Below are 10,000 nucleotides of genomic sequence, written 5' to 3' on the forward strand. Positions count from 1 at the left end.
CATTGGACATTAACTTCTTCTCTTTTTTCCCATCCCTTACCCCATCCCTCATTTTCCTTGTGAGTGTGATCGCAGACTTTGTAGAGTGAGTTCGCGCACCTTTTGTTAGAAGCGTCAGAGACATAGATTCTGAGACAGAGAGAGAACAGACCCGCGACCGATATCTCCGTCACACACACACAAACCCAGCCAGAGTGAGAGTAGCGAGGGTGAGATAGAGAGAGAGAGACAGAGAGAGAGAGTGAGCGAGAGAGAGAGAGAGAGAGAGAGAGCGAGAGAGAGAGAGAGAGAGGGACAGAGAGAGACAGAGAGAGAGACAGAGACAGAGACAGACAGACAGAAAGAGAGAGAGGGAGAGAGAGAGAGGGAGAGAGAGAGAGAGAGAGAGAGAGAGAGAGAGAGAGAGAGAACTTACGTGTGTTGACGTTGTCCTCGCCCGTGATGGTGACTGGCAGGCTCTTCTTCTCTGCTGCGTCAAACGCACGCGCCTGGAGGGGCGTGTAGTCGCCTGTATCTGTCGCCTCAACAATGTAGATGTCCGCAATGTCGTTGTTGTTGCTGTCCACAATCACAATCATGGGGGGATCAATGTCTGGACGCAGTGGAGGGGGGGGGAGGGGGGAGAGAGGGGCCAGGCAAGGCGTAGCAAATTTGTGAGTGCAAGAAGAGCGTGAACGAATATGTAAAGGCGACGAACAGTCCAAAGCAAGCAGGCAGAGGACGCAGTGGCTGTTGCGGCTTCACAGTCACACACACTTACGCACACGCACACACACACACGCGAAACACACACACACATACATACAGACACTCACACTCACACTCACACTCACACTCACTCACACTCACTCACTCACACACACACACACATACAGGCACAAGTAGTGTTACGCACCTTTACAGATGCGGTCGTGGGTGCGGTTGCAGCCACCAACATCCGTGTAGCCATCAAGGCAGGCAATGCACGGCTTGCACGCCTCCTGGCCCGTCTTGTCCTGGAACTCCGTCTCGTCACAGGGAATGCACGAGGTTTGGCGCATGTCATTCGTATATGTGCCGCGTGGACACTCGATGCACGCCGTCTGTCCAACCTCTGGCTGGTACTTGCCTGCCGCGCACGAGGAGCAATCGTCCACCGACGTGGCTGCAGTCACAGACCCAAACGTGCCACGTGGGCACATCTTGCACGAGTTTGAACCATCCTGGTCCTGGTATGACCCTTCCGCGCACGCCTGGCACACGCTGCCGGAAATGGCGCGTGTTGTTGTGGAAAAATGGCCCACAGCACACGGTACGCAGGAGGTCTGGCCCTTTTGTGGCTGGTAGAAGCCCTGGCGACAGTCCTGACACGCGTTGACGGTGGTGGCCGCAACGACGTTGGAGTACTTGCCACGTGCGCACTGCTTGCATCCGGTCTGCCCCATGTCGTCCTGGTATGCGCCAGCAGGGCACTCCTTGCACGTGCCCTTCCCGCTCTCGTCCTGGTACGAGCCAAGCGAGCATGACACGCAGTCGTCAAGCGACGTTGCCCCCGTGATGCCGTTTGCCGTGCCCGTTGGACACCGCTTGCACACGGACTGCCCAGTCTGGTCCTGGTACTGGCCCACATCGCACGGCGCGCACACGTCACTCGATGTGGCGCCCGTCACGGACGACGCCGTGCCGCTCACACACTCCGTGCACGATGTCTGGCCCGGTCGCTCCTGGTACGTGCCGTGTCCGCACTTGGCGCACTCCTGCGCATTCTCCGCGTCAGAGTACGCGCCAGGGTCGCAGCTCGCGCACGTGCGGTCGAGCGTGCGAGTACAGGAGCGGGTGACGTACTGACCGCGGCGACAGGTGCTGCACGTCAGACATGACGTGTCGAGGTGGTCATCCGATGCCTGGAATTCGTCCGTCGGGCACACGGAGCACTGCAGATCGGCGGTGTCACTGCAAGATGCCGTGACGCGCTCGCCCGGGCTGCACCCCGTCGTGCACGCCACGCACACGGTGTCGCTCGTGCTGGTGCACGCCTGCTCCTCGTACTCGTCCGGCGAGCAGCGGCTGCAGCGCTTGCACGTGGCGCGATCCCCCTCGTCCTGGTAGAACCCGTCTTCGCAGTCCTGGCACACCGTGTTGGAGGACGCCGTGCACGCCTGCACTTCCTTCTTGCCTGCGGGACACACGCTGCATCGCTTGCACGAGGCCTTGTCCGACTGGTCCTGGTACCTGCCGCTCTCACACTCCTCGCACACGGCATCCACCGCAACACCACACGGGGACTTGATGTACGTTCCTGCTTGACATGACGTGCAGTCCTTGCATGCCTGGGCGCCGGGCGTATCCTGGTACTTGCCGTTGCCGCACTCGGCACACACCGTGTCGGTGGTCTCGCCACACGCCTGGTCAATGTGCTTGCCAATCGGGCACACGCTGCAAGCGGTGCAGCCCGTGTCGGTCGTGGGCGTGCACGCCAGCGACACAAACTCGGTTGCGCCACACGCGCTGCAGGGCGTGCACTCCGTGTCAAGCTCGTTGACACACCCGCCAGTGGCAAACGTCACGCCAGCCGTGCACGTGCGACATGTGGTGCACTGCGTGTCGGCAGCAGCGCCGCACGGCTGAGTCTGGTAGCTGCCCTGTGCACAGCGGGAGCAGCGGGAGCAGTCCGTGTTGTCCAGTGCAGTGCACGTTGCGTCGATGAAGAACCCATCCATGCACATGGAGCAAGGGCTACACACGCGGTCGCTTGTAGGTGTGCATGCCTGCATCTCGTACGCATCACCCTCCGCACACGGCGAGCAGGCCGTGCACGCCCTGTTGGTTGACGCGGTGCATGCCTGCGACTCAAACGTGCCCGCTGCACACGTGCGGCAGTCTGCGCACTGTCGGTCCGTTGTCTGTGTTGGCGATGCCGTCTCGTACGTGCCGTCCACGCACGCGCTGATCTTCGTGCACTCGCGGTCGCGGTTCCTGTATGCATGTTTGTGTGTGCGTGTGTGTGTGTGTGTGTGTGTGTGTGTGTGTGTGTGTGTGTGTGAGAGGGGGGGGGGTGTTTCATTCATTAATTGTGTGTGTGTGTGTGTTGAGAGGGGGGGGGGGGTGTTGCATTCATTAATTGTGTGTGTTTGTGTGTGTTTGTGTGTTTGATTGGTTGATTGTGTGTGTGTTTGTTTCATTGTGGTGCGAGCGTTAGGGTGGGCGTGAGCGAGTCACAACGACAAGCAGAGACTCAGCAGCATGATGGCGTAGGAATTGCCAGCAAGACAAACCACGTGCTGGTAACTCCACTTGCCCCACGCCAGACCCCTAGCACTCACAGGGAAGGGGCGACGCTCTGGTACTCGTCTGCATCGCATACGGTCCACAGCGTGCACACGCGATCGGAGGTTGGGGTTGCGTCGGCTTCAATAAAGTAGCCGTCGTCGCACGATTGCACGGGCAGACACACGCGGTCGCTCGTGGCTGTGGGCGCGGTGGCCTGCGCAAGCAGAGGGGAATGGGTGAGATGAAACGAAAACAGTGGGAAAGCTTACGAGCAGTACATCACACACGGGCACAGTTGGAACCCCCCCCCCTTTCGCACACAAACACACAAACGCGTGCGCACACGACATGGCATCACACAGAAACACCACCCACACGCTCATACACACATGCACACACACACGCACACACATATGTGCACACAATCTTTGTCGTTGTACCTCAAACTCGTCACCGGAGCAGACACGCAGCGTCTTGCAGACGCGGTTCGTGGTTGGCGTTGGAGCAACAGACTCATACTCCGTGTCCGCCCTGCACGTGGTGAGTGCTGTGCACTTGCGGTCTGTGGTGGCCGTAGGCTCAACCGTCTCGTATTGCGTGATGGCGTCGCATTCCGTAATGTCCTCGCACACGCGGTCCGACGTGGAAGTGGGGTGTTGCGCAATGTACTGCGTGCTCATGCTGCACACAGCCCAGTCCTCACACGCATCTGACCCGGGCGTTGCCTTGAACTTGCCCATGGCACATGCGCTGCATCCGCGATCACGCACTGCAGTCGGAGCGATGCTCTCCGTAAACCCAGGTGCGCACACCGTGACGGGGACACAGGCGGTCTGGCCTGCGTCGGGCTGGTGCGACACGCCCGACACACACGACACGCACGCCGTGGACGCGTCTTCATCATCGTCAATGGTGCCAGCACGACACACAAACGTACTGCAGGCGCCCGCCGACCCTTCAGGGACATACGTGCCTGCGCTGCACGACTGGCACGGCGTGGACGCGGTGGAATCGTGGTCCGTCGTTCCCTCCGCGCACACCGTGCACTCGCGGTCTGTGGTGGAGGTTGGCGCGCGTGACACATACTGGCCGGGCACACACTGCGTCAGCTGCGTGCACTCTCGGTCCGAGGTGTCTGTCGCAGCAAGGGACTCGTACTGGAGCGACGTGCACACGGTCAGGTCAAGGCACACCCGGTCTGCGGTGGCCGTGGGTGGCGTCTCCTCATACTCGTTGCCCGTGCACCGGGTGAGCGCAGCACACTGGCGGTTGCGACGGAGCTGGCAGCTGGCCGTCTCGTACTCCGTGGGCAGACACGTGCGGCAGTCCTGGCACACCGTGTCGTCAACCCCGCACTCCTGTGCAATGAACTGAACCCCTTCAGTGCACGCTGAGCAGTCCTCGCACACGCGGTCGGAGGTTGGCGTGCACGGCTGCACCTCTAAGCGACCCTCTGGGCACGTTGAGCACGCTTCGCACACGCGGTCGCTGGTTGCTGTTGGCTCCGTCGACTGCCACTGCTCGGAGGTGCACACGGTGATGGGTTCACACAGCCGGTCCTGGGATGTAGTTGGCGCACGAAGCTCATACTCCATCTGCGAACACACGTCCACCTCCAGGCAGGGGTCCTGCCCAGGGCTGGTCTTGAAGAAGTCGACAGGACAATCCTCGCACACGCGGTCTGTGGACGCTGTGGGGGCCGCAGATTCCTGTCCAGGTGGTGACGAGACAGAGAGGATGGAGGGAGGGAGGAATTGATGGTGAGGGGACAGGAAGATGATGAGATGGACAGAGACACAACAACGGACGAGCAGGTAGACGCGTACAGAGACAGACACATGAACAAACACGATCACGCACACACAGACAGACAGACAGACAGACAGTCGGTCAGACAGACAGACAGACACACACACACACACACGAACAACACGAACAACACGAACAACACGAACAACACGAACAACACAACGAGCGAAACACACGGAGCACTTACGCGTTGGCCTGCCGGGCAGATGTAATGCGGCACGCACGACGTGGACTGGCCAGGGTCCTCCTTCACTTTGCCGTCTGCGCACATGGTGCACTGGCGATCACTCGATCGCGTGGCCAGGGTCGTCTCCTCCATGCCAGGCGGGCACGTCGTAGTGTTCATGCACGGCGCCTGCCCCGTTGTCGGCTTGTAGGTGCGCGAGAGAACGCAGAAGCGGCACGTGCGGTCTGCGTTGGGTGCGGGCGGCGAGTTCTCCTCCTGTCCGGGCGGGCAATCCTTCACCACCTTGCACGTTGTCTTGCCCTCCTCGTTCTGGTAGTTGGTGACACCGTTGCAGTCGTCGCACGCGGTTGCCGGGTTCATGTCCAGATCGGCCGTCGCCACCGGGCACTGATAGGCGCTGCAGGGCCCAACTGTGCCGTTGGTGGTGTACACGCCAGCGGGGCACTGCACACACTCGCCAAGGCCGTCGCCGTTGTCGTCAACCGTGCCCGCAGGACAGAGCGCGCACACGCGGTCCGTTGTTGGCGTTGGCGCGCGGGTCTCAAACTCGCCGGCGTCGCAGCTGCTGATGGGGGAGCAGATGCGGTCGCTCGTCACCGTCTTGGGTGTCGATTCGTACTGCGTGGCCGTGTCGCACACGGTGAGCGCTGTGCACTCGCGGTCGGTGGTGGCCGTGGGCATCACAGACATGAACATGGCGTCGTAATCGCACACGGTCAGGTTGGTGCACACGCGGTCTGCAAGCGGCTCGCACGCGTGCGTTTCATACTCGTTGTCAAAGTCACACTGCGTGCACGGTCCGCACGTGCGCTGGTTGACGCCATCACACCCACCGGTTGCATACGTGCCCGGTTCGCACGTCAAGCACACGTCGCACACCGTGTTGGCGGTCGCATTGCACGCGTGCAGAATGTACTGCGTCGGGTCGCAGGTGCTGCACGCCTGGCACTCGCGGTTGCTGCTTGCAGTGCAGGGGACGGTCTCAAACTCGTCATCGGCGCACGTGCGGCACGCGGTGCAGTTACGGTCCAGCGTTGCACTGCACTCGCGCGACGTGAAGAAGCCTGGCTCGCACTCGGTACAGTTGGCACACGTGCGATCTGCAACCTCTGTGCAGGGGCTGGTCTCATACTGGTCGCTGCGGCAAACGGCGCAATCGGCGCACACGGTGTCCGTTGTCACGCCACAGGCCACGCTGATGTACTCATCGTTGTCACACTGGGAGCACAGTGCGCACTCCCTGTCCGCCGTCTCCGTGCAGTTGCGGGTCTGGTACTCGCCAGGGTTGCACTCGAGGCAGTCCTGGCACTCGCGGTTGCTCCACTGCGTGCACGCGGTCGTCTCAAACTGCGTGGCACCACACGTGGCGCAGTCGCTACACATAGTATCCGCTGATGTCGTGCAGTTGGTGGCGGTGAACTGTTCGGGCGCATCACACACGGAGCAGGCCATACACACCGTGTCTGTGACATCTGTGCAGGGCTGTTGCACATACTCGGTGTCCTCGCACGTTGTGCAGGGGAGACACTCGCTGTCCGCAAACGCCGAGCACGCCACGCTCTGGTACTCCGTTGGGTCACACGTGGTGCACGCCTGACACTGTGTGTCCTCTGTATCCGTGCAGTTGGCCGTGACAAACTGGTCCTCATCGCAGGTGCTGCAGTCCTCGCACATGGTGTTGGAGGTCGGGGTGCACTCGGCCGTGAGAAACTGCGTGTCGGTGCACGTCGAGCAGTCGGAGCACACTGTGTCCACCTCTTCGGAGCAAGGCGTGGACGCATATGTGTCACCAGTGCAGGTGGTACAGCTTGCACACATGCGATCGGCGGAGTCGCTGCAATCGGCAACCTGGTACTGGTTGCTGCTGCAGACTGTGCAGGTGGTGCACTCGCGGTTGCTGTTCGTGGTGCACGCCGTAATCTCGTACTGATCGGTATCACAGATGGTGCAATCCACGCACTGGGCATCAGCGGTGGCCATGCAGGGGGTAAGGTACTTGCCCTCGGTGCAGGAGGCGGTGCACGTTTGGCACTGGCGGTTCTGGGTTGGCGTGCATGCCTGGGACTCAAACTGGTCCGTGGAACACTCTGAGGTGCACGGCAAGCACTGGCTACTGTCTTCGTAGTGCTCCTCAGAGCAGATGCACGGCGGGCCTTCCTCGGGCACAAGGGCGTCGTTTACACACGAGCACAAAGTGCTTTGACTGCAGTCGGTGGAGTTGGTGGTGGTTGTCGCCAAGCCATCGCATGCGCCGAGCACGGTGTCGTCCAAGCAGTAGGTTGTGGTTGTATCTTGTGCAGCACCCAGCGTACAAAGCAGCCCAAGCAACACCAACAGCGCCAGCGCCACTGGTGTCCTTGCTCTTGGTTTGCTGCTGTTGCTGGTGCTGTTGTTGTTGCTGGTGCTGGGGGTATGGCCGCAGCGGCGTGGCATGTCTACACGCCACGCAAACAGCACCATGATGTGCTCGTTGAAGCGCTTGTGTGTGTGTGTGTGGTTTGTGTGGTTTGTGTGTATGCGTTTGTGGTTTGTTTGCTGTTGTGTGAAGCACAGCACAAAGCAGCAGTGTGTCTCGTTGCACGTGTGTCTTTGCTGTGTTGTGCTGGCTGCTTGATCAGCCACAGCAAGCCAAGCCAAGAGAAGCTGTGAGAAGACGGGACACACCCGTACCTCGTGAGCACTTGATCGAAACAAGGTGGGTGACAAAGGGACGATGTGCTGTGGGGATTGGCGTGGTTTGTTTGCGGTGGTGGTGGAGGCAGAAGTGGAGATAATTATGGAAAGGTATTCGTGAAAAGTCAACACGCGTTTTGCTGCTGATGGTGGGCGCGCTCGCCTTTTGGGTTTGTTTGGATTTTGACGCCGTGTGCGAGTGCGAGTGCGAGTGCGAGTGTGTGTGTGTGTGTGTGAATGTGAATGTGTGTGTGTGTGTGAATGTGAATGTGTGTGTGAATGCATGACGCATGTTGATCGTTGTCCTTGCTTGCTTTGCTTGCTTGCTTCCTTTTTTCTTGGCTCTGGCTGGTATGGGTTCGGTTACATTGTTGTGAAGACGACTACAGGCCAAGTAATCCCCAATAAATCAACGGCGGTCAAATATCCAGTGAGCAAATACAAATGTAACTGTAACGCTTGCATCAATCCCGTTCCATTGATCTCACGTCAAACAGCAAACGTCCGTGCGGTGGTGGGGGACAGGTTACTGCTGCTGGTGCTGATTGTGGGGTGCGTGTCTGTGGTGGGCGACGCCATGAACGACATGCGGTGCTGTTGATGATGGTGATAACGGTGGTGGCGGGCGTGCTCGCGCTCAACAGCACTGCCGCGTCTCCGCGCACGCCATCGCTTGAAGCCGACGAAGGCAACAACGCCGACAGCCATTCCAAGAAGCAACAGCACAGCAGCAGATATCGGCGACAGGCCGCCGCCGCCGCCGCCGCCGCCACCGCCACGAGCACCAGCACCACTGCCATCGCCAACCTCATCAGCGGGGCGCACGTGCTGAATGCGAGCGCTGACGTCTTGGCGGGGTGCATCGTGTGGTGGAGTGCGCGTTGTCTGCACAACACCGCCATCCATGATTGGGGTGATCCACTTGTCGTGCGAGCATATGGGCAGCGGGGCCTGCTCGCTCGGCGCCTGGCAATCACGTCGATGGACGTACATGATGGTGGGTGAGAGGCAAGGGTGTGTGTGTGTGTGTGTGTGTGTGTGTGTGTGTGTGTGTGTGTGTTTGTGTTGGGAAGGGGAGGCTACTTGGCGAATTCATGGCGCCACAACAACTCTCGATCGCCATGCACCACCACCTCCTGCAACCTGCAACCCAATATGACTCACCTGCAGGACGCGAGAGTAGATGTGGAGTGTGGCGTTGTCGCTGCGGCGTGGCTGGGCGTTTGGGTGCGGGCGCAAGTCCCGCTGCATCACCTGGCCCAACTGTCTCGTTGTGTGTGTGTGTGTTTGTGCGAGCGTGTTTGTGCGAGCATGTATGTGTGTGCGAAAGGGGTGAGGGCGGAACGCATCAGAAGGCAATGCGACTGTTGCATGAACATGTGAGAGAGTACAGCACACGCACACACACACACACAGAGCGAGTCGCAGCACACGAAATGCGGCTGCCATGACAACGTGATGCCACGGCAAGTCACATGCACCTTGATCAAATTCTCTCCTCGGTCGTTGTGGTCGAGAACGTACTCCAGCAGATCCTGAATCAGCGGCACACACCGCGCACTGTGGCAAAAGAGAGAGAGTGTGTGTACATGTGTGCGTGTGTGTACGCGCGCGTGTGCGTGTGTGTACATGTGTGTGCGTGTGTGCATGCATGTGTATGTGTATGCGTGGATGTGGATGTGTGTATGTGTGTAGGAGCAAGCGTCAGTGAGACATCTGCGCGTGTGTGCGTGTGCAGGTTGGTTGTTTGGACAACAAACAGCAGCGTACAATCTCTTTCGCTGCCCGGAGCAAACGCGGCACATCAGCCCTCGTTTGATATGACTCACGTGTGGTGCGCCGAGTTGTACTTGTCGTCAACACATGAGCTGTCGCCGTACACGGCAATGCGTCCCCCACTGCTTGCAGGCACCTGAACACCACCACGACACAAATACATCAAGTGAGGGACGAGCAGAAGCAAGAACTGCAACACACGCTAGCACATGCGCACATACACACACGCATACACACATGCACACATACACACATGCACACATACACACATGCACACACACACATACACATAAGCACATACCTGGT

The 10,000-nt window shown here is 59.6% G+C and overlaps 2 protein-coding genes across 2 annotated transcripts in view; both read right to left on the reverse strand.

The window, feature by feature from the left end:
- PTSG_12529 (uncharacterized protein) overlaps positions 1 to 8,005 on the reverse strand; it is a 13,013-nt gene extending 5,008 nt beyond the window's left edge. Inside the window, exons 1-5 of the mRNA XM_004992400.1 lie at positions 5,246 to 8,005; positions 3,690 to 4,958; positions 3,303 to 3,463; positions 896 to 2,955; positions 416 to 592 (exon numbers count right to left, since the gene is read on the reverse strand). Of these exons, the coding sequence (XP_004992457.1) occupies positions 416 to 592; positions 896 to 2,955; positions 3,303 to 3,463; positions 3,690 to 4,958; positions 5,246 to 7,705 (6,127 nt within the window). The 5' untranslated portion in view covers positions 7,706 to 8,005. The remainder of the gene's footprint in view (positions 1 to 415; positions 593 to 895; positions 2,956 to 3,302; positions 3,464 to 3,689; positions 4,959 to 5,245) is intronic.
- A 262-nt stretch (positions 8,006 to 8,267) lies between these two features.
- The window catches only part of PTSG_07047 (uncharacterized protein), an 8,437-nt gene continuing 6,704 nt past the window's right edge, over positions 8,268 to 10,000 (reverse strand). The window contains exons 17-21 of the mRNA XM_004992401.1: positions 9,996 to 10,000; positions 9,748 to 9,830; positions 9,400 to 9,478; positions 9,083 to 9,181; positions 8,268 to 8,884 (exon numbers count right to left, since the gene is read on the reverse strand). The exon at positions 9,996 to 10,000 is cut by the window's right edge and continues 166 nt beyond it. Of these exons, the coding sequence (XP_004992458.1) occupies positions 8,408 to 8,884; positions 9,083 to 9,181; positions 9,400 to 9,478; positions 9,748 to 9,830; positions 9,996 to 10,000 (743 nt within the window). The 3' untranslated portion in view covers positions 8,268 to 8,407. The remainder of the gene's footprint in view (positions 8,885 to 9,082; positions 9,182 to 9,399; positions 9,479 to 9,747; positions 9,831 to 9,995) is intronic.

This window comes from Salpingoeca rosetta, assembly GCF_000188695.1.
Source record: "Salpingoeca rosetta unplaced genomic scaffold supercont1.16, whole genome shotgun sequence".
Taxonomy (NCBI): domain Eukaryota; class Choanoflagellata; order Craspedida; family Salpingoecidae; genus Salpingoeca; species Salpingoeca rosetta.